Source organism: Jaculus jaculus, chromosome 7, assembly GCF_020740685.1.
Source record: "Jaculus jaculus isolate mJacJac1 chromosome 7, mJacJac1.mat.Y.cur, whole genome shotgun sequence".
Lineage (NCBI taxonomy): Eukaryota > Metazoa > Chordata > Mammalia > Rodentia > Dipodidae > Jaculus > Jaculus jaculus.
In genome coordinates this window covers 30719049-30739020 of record NC_059108.1, presented here as the reverse complement: position 1 = coordinate 30739020, position 19972 = coordinate 30719049, and the positions used below count along the sequence as shown (strand labels likewise).

At 40.4% G+C, this 19972-nt stretch overlaps 1 protein-coding gene across 10 annotated transcripts in view; it reads left to right on the top strand.

Moving 5' to 3' along the window:
* The window catches only part of Dse (dermatan sulfate epimerase), a 148075-nt gene that overhangs the window by 119361 nt on the left and 8742 nt on the right, over positions 1–19972 (top strand). For 9 of the 10 annotated variants that reach the window (XM_045154143.1, XM_045154145.1, XM_045154144.1 and 6 more), the window contains one exon: positions 17937–18190. In XM_045154143.1, coding sequence (XP_045010078.1) covers positions 17937–18190 — 254 coding nt within the window. Of the gene's footprint in view, positions 1–17936; positions 18191–19972 lie in introns of those variants that run through there. The other variant, XM_045154153.1, reaches the window with a different exon arrangement.

Here is a 19972-nt window from a genome sequence, read left to right as displayed (position 1 = left end):
TCTTACCCTTCTGCCCTCACTCTGTCCCCTTGTTCATGTTCCTTTCATTCTAAGACCTAAGGAAAGTATCCTCTTTCTACCTTAGAAACAGAAAGGAGGGCTGGAGGGCTCAACTATTAAGGTGCTTATCTACAAAACCTAATGACCCAAGTTTGGTTCACCAGTGCCTACATAAAACCAGATGCACAAGGAGGCACCTGTGTCTGGAGTTCATTTGCAGTGGCTGGAGGCCCTAGCATGCCCCTCTGCCAGGCATGGCGTGCACACCTTTAAGCTCAGCATTCAGGAGGCAGAGGCAGGAAGATCACTGAGTTCAAGGTCAGCCTGAGACTAGATAGTGAATTCCAGGTCAATCTGGACTAGATTGAGACCTTACCTCAACATGCTAAAAACAAATAAAGTGGGGGGGCGGGCAGGAGAGAGTGCATAGTGATTAAGGCACTTGCCTGTGAAGCCTAAGGACCCAAGTTCTATTCCCAGCTACCCACGTAAGCCAGATGCACAATGTGGCACATGCACTTGGAGTTCTTTTGCAGTGGCTGGCTGGAGGCTCTGTTGTGCTCTTTATCTCTCTCTCTCTCTCTCAAATAAATAAATAAATAAATTTTTAAAAAAAGAAAAGGGAAAACTGAAACTGACTGATTATTTATGGCTCCAGGCCTTTCTACATTGATCAGTTTCTTTAAAATTTACAGAAACACACATGGTAGGCTACTTGAATTTCTCTTTCTGTCTCCCCCTTCCACACATTTATGTGTGGTGTGCATGTTTGTGTGTTTGTATGGGTATGTGTGTGTGTGTATGTATAGGCTAGAAGTCATTGAGACAGGGGACAGGGTCTTGCGTTGAACCCAGAGCACATCGATTCAGCTACATTAGCTAGCTAGCAATCTCTAGGTAGGCACTCTCCTGTCTCTGCCTGCCCAGCATTAGGATGACAGGCACACATCACCACACCCAACTTCTACATGGCATTGATATTCCAAACTCGAGTCCTCAGGCTTGTGCTGAGCCATTTCTTTAGCTTGGGAGTTCTTTTGAATGCTAAATGGCATTAAATAAACAGGCTGTTGCCAACCAAAATCACTACAAATGGGTTTATAGACAAGAGTGAAGGTGAGTTGAGCATCTGTCTTGGATTGTCACTGGATAGTGGTGTGTGAACAGTCTACAGTACTTAGGATGCTCAGATAACTTAAACTTTTGCTGCCCAGCTAACGTGAACTCTAAACTCTTCCCCATCTATTTCACATGAAAGTGAAGATAAAATAGTTCTAACAGCGGCTCTCATAAAAAGCTTAAGGCTCTTGATGACATTCATCATCATACACAGCTGAAAAGAAATCCAAAGTTTATGTTCTTTGTAGAATCATTGCGGTTTTTTGTTTTGTTTTGTTTTGTTTTTTGTCGAAAGTTGATTCCCTTCTACCTCCCTTTCTGTTAGTGTCATGTGCTAAAATGTGATGCGGGCTTTCACCACTACAGGTACCTATGGTCCAGCCAGACGATCCCCATTCCTCTTTCAGCAGAATCCCAGTCAGCCTTCTTTACCTCATATGCACAGCACAGGAAGCATGAGTAAAAACAGTTCTGTACCATCTTCACCACCTAGCTTTGACAGTTCTCTAGCATAAAGACTTGGCAAGCATGAGGTTCGAATTCTGTGCCTTGTTGGTCTTTTATCCTGAGGGAAAATGTTAACGAGTCAATGCGGCATGTAGTTACCTATTGGATAAAATAAGTACTCAGTTCTAATGCCACTCACCATGGAGTCTTGCTGCCGTTGCATTCATACAACATACATGTATGTAATAACAACTGACAGTAACAATGGCACACATATGCTAATTGAGTCTCTTGTAAAGCTAGGTAGTTCTTGTTACCTTAGGTATTGCCATAATGGTCTTTTGCTTTCCATATCCCCGTGCTGTATCAGTTAAGGTTTAGGCATCTTAACAGGCTCCTTCATCCATCGTCCGTGTTTCTTTCCACATGCTGGCTTTGGACAGCAGGAGGAGACATAGTCTTCCACATAAGCCTGTGGTTTAATAGCTTTGTGTAGGATGGCCTGGCAAGGGTGAATCAGGAAAAGAGAAGCTTTTTAATACCTTGTGATACTCATCAAGAAAGGAAGTGAAGGCCACAATTAAGACAGTGAGGGTTGGGAGAAGAAAGGTCAGAGACATTCAGGAAAGCAAATCTACACAGAGTTTGATTGGCTCCAGGACACTCTTCTTCAAAGTGTGAATCATTCGGCATGTAGGGCACTCTTAAAAAGACGGATTCCAGGTCCCCTCCTCCCCACCAAATCACTAGATGACTGAAGTGGTCTCCAAGAGCAGTTCTCTGTGTAATTCTGGAGTTCACTGAAGTTTACATTATAAAAGAGAAAGCTTTTGAAGGATAGTCCTGGGTGACCTTTTGTACCCATGTGAGATAGAGACTGTGGGAGGAGAGTGGGTTTGTAGTAAGGAAGACAATTTACTTTTTTTTTTTTTTTTGGTTTTCCGAGGTAGGGTCTTACTGGTCCAGGCTGACCTGGAATTAACTCTGTCATCTCAGGGTGGCCTTGAACTCATGGCAATCCTCCTACCTTTGCCTCCCAAGTGCTGGGATTAAAGGCGTGTGCCACCACGCCCGGCTCAGTTTACTTTTCTATGTGATTTCGTGTGTGTGTCTGTCACTGTTTCTTCTGTCCACTTCATCTGTCTCCCTTCGCTGTGTCACTAGCTGTGTAGGCAGATGTGTGTCAAAGCCCTTTGCCCTGTTGCGGATAACAGGAGCTCTTGGACATTGTTATAGTTTAGATCTGGAATGACCTCTAAGGCTCAGGTGTAAGAGCTTGGCCTCAGCTGCTGATAATACTTGGACGTGGTGGAAACTATAGGAGGTAAGGCCTACTTTTGGGAAATAGGTTATATAGGGTCATACCCTTGAAGAGCTTACTGAGGCTCCAGCTCCTTCCCTCTTTTCTGGGCTTCCTAACAATTGCGAGGTGAGGTGAACAGTTTTCTTCTGCCATGGGTTTGCCACCACATTAGTCTCCCTTACCAAGGCTCAAAGCAGTGCGACTAAGTGACTATGGACAAATGTCTCTGCAACTGTAAACAAGTACATATTTCTTTCTGATGCGCTGATTATCTCTGGTATCTTAGCACATGACAGCAAAGCTGATGAACACTGGTAGTGGTGGATGCCTTGGTACTTGTTCGTTTTAGGACCTCTTGACGATCGCTACTGACGGTGCTGGTGAGTCACCATCTTCCGCTTGCACGTGTTCTGTGGTCTTTGCACGGCTGTTTCTGCTCTCTACCCCAGTTGTCACCTCTCTCCAAATCTGTCCATACCTCAGGCTACTGTGAATGCACTTTGTTGCCACTAATTTTGTCATTGTTGAGTCATGTAAATACTTCAAGGAAAAAATATTTTTTGAGAGTGAAAAAAAAAAGAGCCTGTTGTCACCTTTACCACAGAAGCGTCCAGAGTATGCAGATTTTTAGTCTTTTTTCCCCCTAGCATTTTTTTTATTTTTGTGGTTTTAAAACTTCTGACATGTGGACATACAGTCTCCCCTGGGGCTCATTTGAACTACTCACATTGACATTTTCACCTCCACCCTGAGCCTGGGCAGCAGTAAGTGTGCCCACACTGCCCTGAGCTGGACCTCTGCACACTGGTAGCCCAGACTCACCTACCTCCTTCCTTTACCTTTCCTTATGCCTGTTTCTCTTAGCTTGTGCACATTGCATGATTCAGATTAACTTCTGTGACACTATCTCTGGATAGATTTAAATTTATTTATGTATTTGCAAGCAGAAGAGATAGAAGAGAGAATGGGTGCACCAGAGCCTCCAGCCACTGCAAACAGGCTCCGGACGCGTGCGCTGCTTTATGTGTCTGCCTTTATGTCCATCCTGGGAAATCAAACCTGGTTGTTAGGCTCTGTAGGCAAGCTCCTTAACCACCGAGCTATGTCTCCAGCCCTATAGCTACATTTATTTATTTAGTTATTTTTACTCAGAATGTTGGTTTGAGATGGTAACTGGGTTGCTTACCTGTTTGTCCAATCAGGAGTACATGTCTTCCAGATGTAGCCCCAAAGAACATACATTTCAGAAACTTTCTGGACTCAACACCCACCCTAACAGTGTGGTTAGGTTGCTCCAAGGAACCTAGTAAAACTCTCAAAGGGTTTCACCTGAACTGTAATTATTTGCTTACATCTCAATATTCTGGCACATAAGCAAATTGAGGGTAGCACCAGCAGTTTTTATTTTTGAGTCCTGAGAGCCTAGCATAGTATATTTGCCGTAAAATTCCAATGATTTGAATGAGGGTCTGAGCTTGCCAAAAGCACATGTACTGCATCTACACACAGCTTTTAATATAATTTGGTGCCCTGCTCACTGTGACATATTTGGCCTTATTTCATTCTGAAGGTCTTTCACTGCTATCAGCCTTTGGTCTGGTCTGTTAGCTTGTAATTGCAGGCTCAATAGACCAGTAGTAGAAGGAATGTCTGCATTCTATGCTTAGCCAAGGATTTCAGGTTATTACTCTTTGAAGTGCACCTCTCCCACTTGGTATGCTCTTCCCAGATCTTTTGTATTTTGGGGTCCAACAGCTTACATGTATGTATTGTCCATGGGTGGCCCTAATCCTAACTACAGCAAAACTTGAGTTTGCTTTAAAGCTACCAGCTTCCATTTTTAGTTTGTTTTTTTTCCTTTCCTGTTTTGTTCTTTCCTTTTTCCCTCCTCCTTCCCTCCTTCCTCCCTTCCCTTCCTTCCTTCCTCCCTTCCCTCCCTCCCTCCCTCCTTCCCCTCACTCCCTTCCTTCCTTCTTCCTTCCAACTTTCTTATTTTCTCCTCAGCCCTACTTTCATTTGTAAGTGAATGGTAGTGGTATTGAACAGTAGGAGGTTGCACACTATTGGAATTAAGGGGCAAATACTGTGGAGCCAGACTGCTTGTGATCTGATCCTGTTTCCAAACTGTGTGTAGGGTACTTGGCTTCTCTCTGGCTCAGTTCCTGTTCTTCTGTAACTTGGAGATAAATATACTTGTCTCATAGAGTTGATTAAGGGGTTCAATAACTCAAACACTATTTGGCATAAGCTGTTAGGTGTTATTGGTCTTTAATACTTTACTTATATTTGTAACCTTCTTATAAGTTGATGCCAACAAGGACAAGATTCACTTATAAATAAATGCATATGCATATCCATTTTATATAAGTCAGTCATTAACACACACTGTTTTAAACATTTTGCTAAGTATTGGACATGCAAAAATTTAAGAGCAAGCTCTATATCTGTCTTGCCTAAGTTGTTCATCTATGGAAGATATAAACTAATGACAATCTTACTGCAGGTGCCAAAGCTGTGGTCAGGAAAGGTCATATGGGAAGACCCTGGAGTGCTTCACCTAACACTGAAGCTTAGGGAAGGTGTTGTATGGAGCCCCAAATAACAAGCAGAAACCAGTCAAGTGATGGAGGAAGGGAGCCATGCTTGACTGTGCCAAGCAGAAGTAAATGGTGTACACAGAGCTGGTGATATAGGAAAGCAGAGTGCTTTGAGGAACTGAAGATTTAATGTTGGGTTGCTTAGGCATCTTAGTTCAGTGTTGCCTTGGAGAAGGGTGTCTCACCATTGTCCCTTTCATCTTGAACTTCTGGACTGAAGTGACTTCTGCCTTAGTCTCCAAGTACTGCAGCTACAGCTGCAGATGCCACTCCATCTGACTTTAGTCTTTGTTTTTTCGTTTGTTTATTTTTCTTTCCTTGGTGTGTGTGTGTTGGGGGGTAATGGTGGTGGTGCTGGTGCTGGGGAATGTAACCCTGGGCTATTCACATGGTAGGCAAGCACTCTACCACTGAGCTCTACCCTGCCCCCATTTTTGCTTACTTTATACTGTCTTTTAAGTCATCTTTATCTGCACTTGCTCTTGCTCTCTGTTATCTTCTTACCATTTCACAGAAGAAACTGGGCCCTTTGACCTGCATGCCTTCTCACAGTCTGAATGTTATGATTACATGCTCAGGTTGTCATCAGAGAGCGAATTTCCATTTGGTTTTCCCTGAAAATTCACAGCTAAATGTCCCAAGCTTGATTCAACTTGGTTTTGAACACCCAGACAAAGGTTATTTCTTCATTAGAAGACAAAGGTGGCTGTTGATTCCTCACGTGACAGATTTGATCACATTTGGTAGTAGAAGGCAGAGGTCAGTCCAGGCCTCTTGTGTTTATCCAGATGAGAGCCTGGAATGAGAAAGAAATGTTAGGCTACAGTGATGAAGAATTAGCACTGATAAGATTGGACAGTTGTATGTGAGAACCAGAGGATAAAGAATTATCTTTTCTAGATGCTGAAGGAATGATAATCCCTCTCAGTATTTGGAGCTTTGGAGAATGCTTGTAAAGGTCTAGGCTTTGGGATACTGAGTTTTTTAAATACCCATGGACCCTAGAGAAAATGTTCAATTCACATCTCTTAAGCTTTCTTTAGGCTACTTCCTATTTGCCAGTGTGTATGTTGTATGTCTATTTTCTATACATACATATTTTGTCAATGTATGTATTCTCTATATATTATACAAGAAAGGGCTGGGGACTTGGTTCAGTTGGTAGAGTGCTTGCCTGCCATGCATGAACCCCTAGCTTCAGTTCTCGGGTATGGTGGCACACACCTCTGATCCCAGTGCTAAGATGGTCAGGATCATCCTGGGCTACCTAGCAAGTTTGAGGCCAGTCTGGGATATATAAGATCCTGTCTCACAATTAAAAACTAACAACACAATAGGAAATTTTCTTTCAGGTACAATACACATAGTTTAAATTCATGATAGAAAATTGTAAAAGGGAAGTTCACAAAAGGTCAGATTTATTTTTTAATATCTTTATTTATGTTTTGTGAGCAAAGAGAAAGAAAAAAAATGAACGGGTATGCCAGCTCCTCTTGCCACTGCAAACAAAATCCAGATGCATATGTCACTTTATGCATCTGGCTTTATATGGGTCCTGAGGAACTGAATTTGGGCCAACTCAGGCCAGCAGGCTTTGCAAGCAAGCGCCTTTAACCATTGAGCAATCTCCCCAACCCAAAAGGTCAGATGTAATGTGCTATTTTTTTTGTTTTTTGAGGTAGAGTCTCACTCTGGTCCAAGCCGACCTGGAATTAACTGTGTAGTCTCAGGGTGGCCTTGAACTCATGCTGATCCTCCTACCTCTGCCTCCTGAGTGCTGGGATTAAAGGTGTGCACCACCATGCCCACCTTAATGTTTTATTTTTATTTTTAGAGAGAGAATGAGAGAGAGGGGAGGGGAATTGGTGCACTAGGGCCTCAGCCACTGAAGTCAAACTCCAGATGCTTGCACCACCTAGTGGGCATGTGTAACCTTACCTTTGCCTCACCTTGGCTAATGTGGGATCTAGAGAGTAGAACATGTGTCCTTAGTATTCATAGGCTGAAGCCAAAAGGAAGTAGCATGCAGGCACTACCCAGAATGAGTGAATTGTAGTTTTCTGATCCTGATCCTGGGGTGGAAAAGGAGAGAGATTCTTAAAGTGCAGATAGGGATTTGGGGTTAGAAAAATTTAGTGAGCAATTTTTAGTTTATGATTCATTTGCAGTGAATTCATTATTACAGGAAAGGTGGGGAAAGGAACAGAAGAATGAGTGAAACCTGTACATGTACTAAAATTTTACATTAACTTCAGTATCTTTCATTACTACATTCTTGGCCACACATACATGTTTACATGCTTGCTGAGGAATCAAACCCAGATTGTCTCAGTCTCTCATGCTTGTATGGCCAGTACTTTTAATTGCTGAGCCATCTCCCTAAACGCAATCTTCTGATGTTTTGTGTTATTCATGTGGGATTTGGGGGTTTAGGAGGGGTCCTTCAGAATTTATGAACCCCAAGTTTTGGGTTCTGTCCAGCACAGGTAGCAGTAGACTGTGGGGCTTCAAGGAGTGCAGTGGATAGTTCTCCATCAGACCAGTTTCATTTTTTTGTTGAGAGTTTTGTTCTTGTTTTAGGGCACAGTGACATGTGGGGTGGCCTCTCATGGTTTTCCGTTAAGACTCAATCCCTTACTAAAACTGCCTAAAAACATCTAGCTTTATCCTGCCCTCCATTATAAAATATATGTTGAACTATAAAAAGATTAATAAATATACACACTTCTTTTATTATGACAATTATTATCAGCGCCAGCAGTGATAAACTGTTTTCTTCTTTATTAAAAATATTTTTATGTATTTATTTGCAAGCAGAGAGAGAGAGAATGTGCCAGGGCCCCTAGCCACTGCAAATTAACTCCAGATACATGTACCACTTTGTACATCTGGCTTTACGTGGGTCCTGGGCAATCAAACCTGGGTTGTTAGGCTTTGCGAAGACATCGTGTATCTGTGTAGACATTATGTTTATGGATCTGTGCTCACTTTGCACCTTACACTGGCCTCAAACTCAAAACTGTGCCACCATGCCTGGTATAAGTCATGTTTTCTTTCCTGAAAGGACCAACCACTGTTAGTGTCCTTGTATGTTGTTCTTTCCTTACAGCCACACTGCCTCCTTCCTGGTGTGGTTTCTCACAGGATCGCTAGGTGATTGCATAGTCAGCAGCAGAAGGTGGCCAGACAAACATTTTGAAATATATTTTGCATTTATACTCTTAAGTGTAAAGCATGCCACATGTTAAATACAAGCTATGTTTTTTAATGTTCTGAAATCATTTGATGAGGCTTGTGTGGGCTGGTAGACAAGTCTGGGTCACTCTGCCAGCACCTTTCCAGGTTTCCAAATCTCTCCATTGCAGAAGATTCTGTTTTAGATTTGTCATGAAAAAGTGATATGTTAGCTTGCTTATGAGCCTGTCTGTGTGTGTGTTGCTATCTAACAAAACAGGGGTTTTTTTTTTTGCCATATTTCAATGACTTATTGTTTCCATCTCATACCTTTTCAGGTGAATACCATCCCAAAGTTTACCTGGGCAGTTAAAATGAATTATAATTATAAATCTTGTCTATTCCATTTAAGCAAATTATGTGGGGGCAATGGGCAGCATACTCAGATATTTGGATACCAAAGCTAAGTGCTGGTGGAGTAGGCATTGGAGTAATGACATGGTGCTGTCTTTTCCCATATTGCCATATGTCTCCATGTTTTTTTTATAAGTTTTTTTAATTATTTATTTATTTATTTATTTATTTATTTATTTATTGGAGAGCGACAGACACAGAGAGAAAGACGATAGAGGGAGAGAGAGAGAGAATGGGCGCGCCAGGGCTTCCAGCCTCTGCAAATGAACTCCAGACGCATGCGCCCCCTTGTGCATCTGGCTAACGTGGGACCTGGGGAACCGAGCCTCAAACCGGGGTTGTCTCCATGTTTTATTTTCATTAACTTGGTATATATAAAAATAGTACAATCTATGGGCATAAACATAACCATTCAGAAGGCAATTTGGTAGACACAGCATACCCATTTAGCCAGACAATAGTGATAGCTTCCTCTTGACTTTCCCCCATGACCTTCCAAGCATTAGCTTTTGACTGTTTTCAGTACAAAGCACTAATTCCCTCCAATAGAAAGGGCCTCAAATCCAGTTAAAGGATTGGTTGGTTGCCTCTGTAACTGGCATGCCACTATTGCACCAGTGGACACATATTGCTTGGCTGACAGGTTCCAATGACTGTTAAGACTGTTGATGACTTTTCTTCCCCAACAGCCTGTGTGGTGCTTTCTATCCATCACTGTGATGGATAGCTCTCAGGGAGGAGGCTTCCAGCTCAGTTCCAACTTGATTTCTCGGTGTCCTGCAGCTGAAGTATATGGTATCTTCAACAGCAGGGTCTTACCATCTAGTTCTGGTGGACAACTAAGAGTATGGAAAATAGTCTACATTATTTTTGGGAGAGTTCATAGGCTTCCCTGATGAACAACCCACTGGAGAGTATCCTACCTCTTAATTGTAGCCAAATTCTGTTTTCACAATCTTCAAGATGGAAGTTTAATATCTAATGTGAATTGCAATGGGCTTGATGTATATCAAGTGCCACTTCTCCCTTTATCTTCAACTTTAAATACTGGGTTTGCTTGATACTGCAAGGTCAACCTGTGCCACGTAACAAACACTGAATATAGACACTAAGCCAGGCAAACATTTAGCTAAACATGTTTCTCAGATTGCTGCCCCTCTATTCTAGTATCTCTCTTCCTGACTTACTCTCCTCTTTTTTGCTAATCAAGATTAACACCTGTTGTAGTCCATACACACAGCTACATAGATTGTTACTGACATTTAACATTCATGGTTTTCACATTTGAAATGAAAGGATAAAAAGGATGAGTCTGCTGTATTAATCATGTTTTAAAAGGGGGAGATAATTCCCAACTCTACTAACTTACTGAAGGCTGTTTTCAAACATACTTGGCATGGGTGTAAGTTGAATGACTTCTTGTCGGTACTGTCTTCATGAGATCTTTAGACTGAGTAAACTAATTCAGATTTTAACTCTTTTTAAATTAGAGGTGACTTTGTTTGGTGCATTTGAGTACTGTGGACCAGCTCACTCTGAAGGTGAAGGTGTTTACTACAATTCAGAGGACACAGCTGCAGTGAATCTGGCCAATGTGGAGTTTCTGCTACTCGGGAAGTTTGCAACTAGGATTTCTTAGGGTGTCCTGTTCTAAATTTAAATTAGTAATTCTTTCTTTTCTTAAATGTTAACTGTATTTATTTTATTTATTTGAGTGAGAGAGAGAGACAGAGAAAATGTGTGCACTAGGGCCTCCAGCCGCTGCAAACAAACTTCAGACACATGCGCTACCTTGTGCATCTGGTTTGCATGGGTCCTTTGGCATTGCAGGAAAGTTCCTTAACTGCTGAGCCATCCCTCCAGCCCTAAATTAGTAATTCTTATTAAGCTTAGTTCACTTTCTACAAAATTTTTAGTTTTATGCAATATCTTTATGTAAACCTTGTATCTTATGACTTACTAAGTGAATAGATTATAAACTTATAAAATGGCATGTTATTCTGAAAGTGAAAAAATAATATATTATTTTATTCTGCTACTTTATTGGAAAAGTCTAACATAGCAGATTCTCATTCGCACACCCTTTAAAAAAATACATAAGACTTTCCTATAGAATGAATCAAATGACTTTCAAAATGTAGCTATGTATAGAAAAGCATGACATAAAATTGTTAGGTGCTGAGAAGTGCTAGAAAAAGGTAGTTACAAGTTTGTGGTATTTGTTCCTTTAATTGCTGTCAATTTAATAAATATCAGTGTTCTCTTGACATTGCTTATGTTTTATTTTTTATTTATTTTTTGGTTTTTTGAGGTAGGGTCTCACTCTAGCTCAGGCTGACTTGAAATTCACTATGTAGTCTCAGGGTGACCTTGAACTCATGACCATCATCCCACCTCTGCCTCTAAGTGCTGGGTTTAAAAGCATGTACCACCACGCCTGGCTCTACTGCTTAGATTTTAAATACCCAACTTCTTTTAATCTAAGTGCTTGTTTTGCTCACATTTGTATGAATGAAATACACAACTGCTATAGATTGAACTGTGTCTCTCTCCCAAAACTTTATGCTGATGACTAACCCCCAATGTGGACATGTCTTGTGCATGGGACTTTTTAGATGAGATCATAAGTATGGGGTATTTAGGCTGGAGAGATGGCTTAGCAGTTAAAGACAAACTTAGTGACCCATGTTCAACTCCCTAGCTCTCACATAAACCAGATACACAAGGTGGCACATGTGTCTGGAGTTCAATTGCAATGGCTGAAGGCCCTGGCATGCCGATTCTCTCCCTCCCTCCCTCCCTTCCTCTCTCACTCTCTTTCTCATAAAAATAAGTGGTCTCTTCAAAGAAGGATCAGTGGGTTTATGAGAAGAGACATAGAGAGCCTACCCTATAGGCAGCTTCCGTGCTGAGGAATGAAGGGAAGGTCATGTGAGAACACTGCAGCAGAGGCCCACCATTCACAAACCACAAAGACAGCTCACCCCCAAACCTCACCATGCTACTTGTGATCTCAGACTTCTGCCTCAAAGAATGATGAGAAGACACACTTCTTCTGTTTAAGCTAGTTTAGTTCTATAGCCCAAGCTAAGATCACACTATAAAAGTTTAAACAATATTCTGTGAACTGTCTGATACTAAATACTGATATTTTACAGATAATTATTTTCTAATCACTGTCTATATATATAAAGACCATATGAAAAACTTCAATTTGAATCTTTTCGATGTTTGTAAAAATAGGCCTATAAAATTATCAATGCCAACATTGTTAATAAATTTTTAATTTTTCTTTTTTCTTTTTTTTTTTTTTTTTTTTGGTTTTCCAAGGTAGGGTTTCACTGTAGCCCAAGCTGACCTGGAATTCACTATGTTGTCTCAGGGTGGAGCTCGAACTCTCGGCAGTCCTCCTACCTCTGCCTCCCAAGTGCTGGGATTAAAGGTGTGCACCACCACACTTGGCCTCATTAGTTATTTAATAAAATCATTTTTCAAATTTTAAGTAAAGCCAACTTCTTATCTTACTGTTAACCCTGCATAATTCAGAAATTGTTTGTGGTAATGGAAGTAGTTTGCTGGTACAAAATTATACTGATAAAAATTTGCATTAATGAGCCCACTAAATTTTGGAAAAATATTTATGCTGCTCCTACTGACTCTTCCTTCTTCTCCTCCTTCCTTGTTTGTCCTTCTCTATTCTTTGTTAGTTTTCCCAGTGCTCTAACCACTGTGATTCATCCCAAGACCTGGATTGCTTTTTTATTTTGAGGCAGGGTATTATTAGGTTACCCAGGCAGGCCTTGAACTGACAGCCTTCCTGCCTCAGCCTCCCGAGCAGCTAGGGTTATAGGTTGGCACTACCATGTCATTCTGGCTTCTTTTTCTTCCTTTAATGATCATGATGTAATTCATGGTAATAGCACTTTGTGATAAAATTTTATCTTTCTTGTCATTTGCCTTTTCCCAACACAGGAAATGAGAGGGTTTTTTCTGTGTTTTAATTATTCAATTTTACTTACACTTACCTTTGAAAGCAACAGTTTTCAAACTTTGGAGAGCCAATACCCTTTTGTGCTCTTAAAAATAGTGATGATATAGTTTGATTATTTGGGCTCTGTCTAAGGAAAACTGCCATATTATGACTTAAACAGTTTAAAACTATTCTTACTATAATGTTAAAGTAGTAATAAGCTCATAAAGTGAATTTAATACATATTTTTGGGAAAAATGTTTGGAAACAAAGTATTGCAAAAAGGAAAGTGTTGGTTTTACATTTTTGTAAATCTTACATTTCTGCTTTCTGCTTTCTGAATTCAATTTATTGCAGTCTGAAAATAATGCAGTTTATAAGAAAAATTGGTGAAACAAGCAAGGGTGCTATTTTCCTGGTGAACCAGATACCAGCACAAGGGGGAAGGAGATCAACACAGAGAAAGATCAACTCCTACCAAATCAGAGAGCCAGAGCCCCAGAGGCCCCCAACACCTCATCACTGAAGCAGACCAGAAATGAACCCAACATGGCCCAGGGAAATTTTGCGAATGAGGGGAGGGAAAGAATGTCAGAGCCACATGTTGGGTCAGGATATGCAGAGACATTTAGCGTACCAATAACTGTGGGCTAACTCCACAATGCATGACCCATATACCTCAACAAGGAGGGACCAAGGGGAGGGGGTAGGTCACGAATGAGCTTAATAATCAAACTGCCTGTATTTGCTGAATACAAAACTAATTAATAAAAAAAATTTAAAAAAGAAAGAAAATAATGCAGTTTACAGAGGTGTGCTTAAAAAGGCAGAGTGTCGATATTTTTTTCAGAAAATTATGAATATTTTTTGATTCTGCACTAAAACTATGGTGACACCATGAAAAGTACTTGTAGTATAGAATCATATTCCATGTTAATGTACTTTTTTTTTGGGGGGGTTCACTCTAGCCCATACTGACCTGGAATTTACTATGTAGTCTCAGGGTGGCCTCAAACTCATGGCGATCCTCCTACCTCTGCCTCCCAAGTGCTGGAATTAAAGGCGTGTGCCACCATGCCCAGCAACGTTTTGTTCTCTTTTATACCAAAATCTGTCAGTGTGTTTTGCCCTTAGAACTGCTCTTTGAGCCATGAATGTTTGTTGGTGTACGTATTATAGTCTTCCAAATGTTGACACATTTAGCTCTACAGTGTAAAAAAGTAAGTTATCTTTTTTGATGTTCTCACTTATCTCAGGAAAGTGTTGAATTGTACGCAGAGCCAAACTGGCTGCATTTTGTAAGTGATAACTGTAGCTACATATTTTTAATAACACTCTGTAAGTATTTGAAGTATGAGTTCAAAAAGCACAACGGCTGGGGCTGGGGCTCAGTTGGTGGAGAGCCTGCCTCCCCGGCAGGAAGGCCCGGCAGGCCCCGGCACTTCACCAGGCAGGTGTGGAGTTGCGCACTGGGGATCCTCGCAGTCGGAAGGTGAAGGCAGGAGGAACAGGGAGGGGGGAAGAGTTCATGTTTCTAAGACCAACTGGAACAACTAACGGTAAATAGTTGCTATCATGAAATTGGTATGGATGGGATGTGTAAACAATGCACAATAAAGGGGAAACAAGTCTGCATTCTTTCACAAGAATCGTTAATTTCTTCCTACCTTATTAAGAAACTAAGCAGACATTGTGGTGTGCTATGTGTGTTTAACAGGAAAGAAACCTCATCTGTAGACCCATATTCAAAGAACAGGCTTGGACATCCTCAGATTAGTGAATACATATACATATAAATATATTTAAAGTTGGAACAGAATTCATAAATGATTCCTCACTTTCCTAGAGTTTCCCATGAATTGATTTAACCACTTACCAGAAACACCTTGATTAAGATAGATTTTCCTGCTCTGCCCATGGGCTAGGAGCAAATTTCTTTCCCTTTTCATGACCCTACGGATGTGGTCTCGTCTGTTATTCGGGCTGAGAGACGGCTCAGCAGTTGTGCTGGTCTATTACTGCACTTCCAATCTGAGGCCGGGCAGTTCTGCACTGGAAAAAGATTCATGCAACTTAGAAATGCAGCTGCTGTGTGCTATTGCATTAAAATGACATTGTGATGAACGAGAAGAGGTGCCATAAACTCTTTGTGTGTGTGTGTGTGTATACACAGGTACATGTGTGTGTGGATGTATACTCACATGAATTCATGCGTATGTGTAGAGGACAGAGAACAGCCTCAGGCATTGTTTCTCTGGCACCATCCACTTTTTTTTTTTTTGTAAACATGGTCTCTTTGCTTAGAACTTGGCAAGAACTTAAAACTTGGACTGTCTGGCTAGTGAGTCCTACAGATGGCCAGTGAACCCTATGGATCCACCAGTCCTGTTTTGTTTTGTTTTGATTTTTCTTGTTTCGGTTTAAAGTAGGTTCTGGGGGTTGGACTTAAGTCTTCAAGCTTATAAGGCTGAGCTCCTTAACTTATTTTTGTTTTTGCTTTTTAACTGGTGTGCTAGTGTTTGTTGAGTTAGAAACTGCTTGAAATTAGCAAACTGTATGTTGAGATGTAAACAATTTAAAGGAAATTTACATTGAAATTTTTTTAAACTTTTTTTAAATTTTTTATTGAAGTGACAGACACAGAGAGAAAGACAGATAGAGGGAGAGAGAGAGAATGGGCGCGCCAGGGCTTCCAGCCTCTGCAAACGAACTCCAGACTCATGCGCCCCCCCTTGTGCATCTGGCTAACGTGGGACCTGGGGGATGGAGCCTCGAACCGGGGTCCTTAGGCTTCACAGGCAAGCACTTAGCCGCTAAGCCATCTCTCCAGCCCACATTGAAATTTTTTATGAAGGTCAAAAATTATATACCATGCTATATTTTCTATAAAAATAAACTGATTGGTGAGCATACAGTCTGAGTTGGTTTTGTCTAGAAGTAGGGAATTCATTCACACTCATCATCTGTTTATAAGTAGTAGACATGCTGCCTAAGCAAGGCACCTTTTCCTGTGAACAAATGGTTAAGAAGCTCATCAATCTTAGTCTTTGTAGTACCAAATTGTATCACCAGGACATCTAACTAAATGTTGAAATTATTACTAAGTGCAAAGGGATCCTTCCAAATTCTGGTTCTCATAGTGAATACATAATCATTGTCAACAGTGTGGTCTGCTTTGATAGGCATTTTCCTTCCCTTTCCCACCAAAGTATTTATTGAGAGTCACACACTATACTAGGCATCCAATTGTGATATAACAGAGAAGAGAATTCCTGCTCTTATAGGACTTAAATCCTAGTGGGGACACACACACACACACACACACACACACACACACATGTTTACTAAAGAGACAGAAAAGGAAGAAAGAGGGATGGAATATTGTTTTGGGAGGAGTGTTGAAATTCTGTCAGATTGACTAGGAAAGACCTCACCAAGAACACTTTTGTAGCATAAATTTCTAAAATAATTACTTCATTTGAAAGAGGCATCTCAGAATATTTGTGCATATTCCTACCCTGAGTTCTGAGGCTCATTGGGAGAAATACTGCATCTTAATTTTCATCAACTCCAGCTGACATTTAGCATTCTTTTATTATGGATAGAAATAACAGCAATAGAAGAACCTGTTACTTTATTATAGAGAGCTGGCATAGATAATTTCATATTTTATTACTTATAATAATCATCTCAAAATATAATTCGTTGTATCCCTGTGAAGGATTTCTTATGAATTTTAAAATATTTGAGTTCTTCCCCATTTCTACTCCCTCCTCCATTTCCCTCCCCCTTGGTACATGTACCCCTTTTCTCTCTCTTCCCTCTCTCCATTAAGCCCCCTTCTCCTCCCCCATTTCAATAGTCTTAGATTCCCACTCCCTAAAACAAAACATCTGAAGAAGAGTTAAGGCTTTACTCGATTGCCAAGGTGGGTTTACAGCATCTAACACTAAGCTTTAGCTTAATCCCTGACTGAGGGCTTTCTTCCACCTCTGAGAATCAAACACTTCATTTGTTTTCCTCTCCTAGAGATTACTCAGATGCATTCTGAACAGATGAGAAGGGTTTTCTAAATAATTGCTTGTAGTCTTCATTGTGAAACATCCTTTTTCTCTTCCCTGTTGATGCAGGCCGCACACGATTAAAATATTTGTAGAATAATGTAGCCAGACTAACAGAAATTTGTCTCCCCAGAGATTAAAATATTTGTAGAATAATGTAGCCAGACTAACAGAAATTTGTCTCCCCAGAAAACTGAAAATGTAATACTTCACAAAAAGTTGACGTCTAGGTACCTGAAGGACATTAAATTAAAGGCGATACCATTCATTTTATGGGAAAGAATGAGATACAGGCAACTGAGGCTGTATCAGCTCCCACTTAGTCACGTTAGCCGTTAGCCATCCTTCCCATCGTGGAATTGACCTTGTAGGTCTTTCCAAATCTTGTTGTCGTGGATTGTACACCATCCCACCTCACGTTGACCAGCTAGAGGAAGTGAAGACTGATATATCTGTTACTGTTTTAGCAAGGCAGCCGTGAAAATGGAACTGAGCACAGCATATGAACAGGAAAAGGAGGGCCTAACACTGGTTGTGAATACCAGGGGAATTGTGCTTTGTCATTAGATAGTCTGTGCTTCGTATATCTTTGACTACTTATTATTATTAAATAAAAATTAAGAGTCTTGATCTCACCAGAAGCTTGGGAGAGAAAATCCTTACTTCTGTAATCTTTGCATGTGACAGTCTTTATGCTGGTGTCTAAGATGAGGGGAATCAGTTATTTGATTAAACATCATGGATTTTGCCTTCACTTGTACTCGTTTGTTCTGAGAAATAGACACCGGAGGTAAGTGATGAAAGCTGCAAGCCCCAGTGTGATCATTTCTGTGATTTATTTTCTTCTGTAGGTTGGTGAAAGATGCACCTTGGGATGAAGTCCCGCTTGCTCACTCCCTGGTGGGCTTCGCCACTGCTTATGACTTCTTATACAACTACCTGAGCAAGACACAACAGGAGAAGTTTCTTGAAGTGATTGCCAATGCCTCGGGCTATATGTATGAAACCTCGTACAGGAGAGGATGGGGGTTTCAGTACCTGCACAACCACCAGCCCACCAACTGCATGGCTTTGCTCACAGGAAGCCTCGTTCTGATGAATCAAGGTGTGTGTGTGTGTGTGTGTGTGTCACACACGCAGGTGCATACATGAGGTCATGACACAGCGGAGGTGTTGCCTCAACTGACACCAGTCCTTGCTGCCATGTTGTGAGCAAAACATTTTTTTCATTCTTCTTAGGTACATGTTTATACTTGGATCTAATTAAGCCCACAAGTGAAGTGGATCTTATTTAATTAAGGGAGATTTCTTTTTTTAATTTCAGCTAGTTATATTAGTCCACAGGTTTTCTAATAATGGTCAGTAATTATCCCAGACCATATCTTTTCAACACAATAGCAAATGAATATTTTTCTTTTTTTTTTTTATATGAAGGTAGAATCTTGCTCTAACCCAGATTGACCTGGAACTCATTATGTAGTCTCAGGGTGGCCTGGAACTCACTGCAGTCCTCCTACGTCTGCCTCCTGAGTGCTGAGATTAAAGGCATGTGCCACCACACCCAACTAATATTTATTTTTATGGAGAGTTTTGATAGTGAAAATGGCTATCTTAGAATAAATGGAGGTTTTAAAAGCTAAATGGACTTTAAATTTGGATGAACATTCCTAGCACACAGATGTAAAACATAATAGCACTATTCTTTTTCTTTTTCTCTAAAACTTTAAAACAAGTCTAGATCATTTACGTAAAAATTGGAAGCATACTTTATGGATTATATAGTTACTTTGCACTTAACACATAGCATAGTTATTAAGTACAGTGGCAACAAGTATGTGACAAAACCTTAATGAAATCAGATTACTATTATAGCAAATTATTAGAATAAATATTTAGTATATGATTAGAGCTTGGAAATCTAAAATAACTTATTTATCTTCCCCACAAAAATCAATTAGTATTTTATAAGACTGGGGATGTTGTTAAGTGGTAGAGCTCTTTCCTAGCATGTGTAGCCTTTAGATTCAATCCCCAGTGCCATAAAAATAGTAGCATTTTATAAGTTAGCCAACAACAGATTATATCCATATCTAGCTTTCTCCTTTATTATGTTAACTATCACTTTTAAGTAGGTCTTAAAGGAGCTTTAACAAAACAATAATATCAGTACCTTGTATCATCAGAGGTATACAGTCTACAAGTATTTTGATGTACATTGGAGAGAGTTGCTGAAGAAAACATGAAAATCAAGTAATGAAATATCCAGGGACCAGTTGTCTGACTTTAGGCATCAGTCACAGTGTTGTCTTTTGGAGATCAAAAATACAGAGAAAAAAAAGAAAATGACAGAGAAAAGAAGTGGAATATTATTGAGAAAACTGAGTGTTCAGTATGGAACTGGGCAGCAAAATGAACTGGGCTCCAATTGACAGTCCCCTCTCTACATCTAAGTCTGAGAGCAGTGCCATCCCCATAGCCAGAGGAACAGGGCTTAGCCTGGTACTTGGGTTTAAGCCAGGATTGCTATAAGCCCCACCAGTTGGCCCATTCAAATAGATGTGTTAGAGTGGTCAGCACTGAGATAGCACATGCTTTTGTGGGAGTAGGCTCAAAACAAGTGAAAATATAAACAAAACCAGGTCAGACTTTACATCTACAAACCCAAAGCTGTATTCATTTTCATTTATATACCAAGGTCTGGAACAGGTTAACCTTGCTGTAGTTAGGGGGCAGCGATGCATAGATGAATTGATGAAAGGATTAAGTGAGGTTATGTTCAATGCTGTGCAGATTATAATGAGAGGAGTTATTATTACCTAAGTGCAAGAATTCTAGAAAGCTAACATTCTTCAATCCAAAGATTTTATAAAATATTTAGACTGAATTT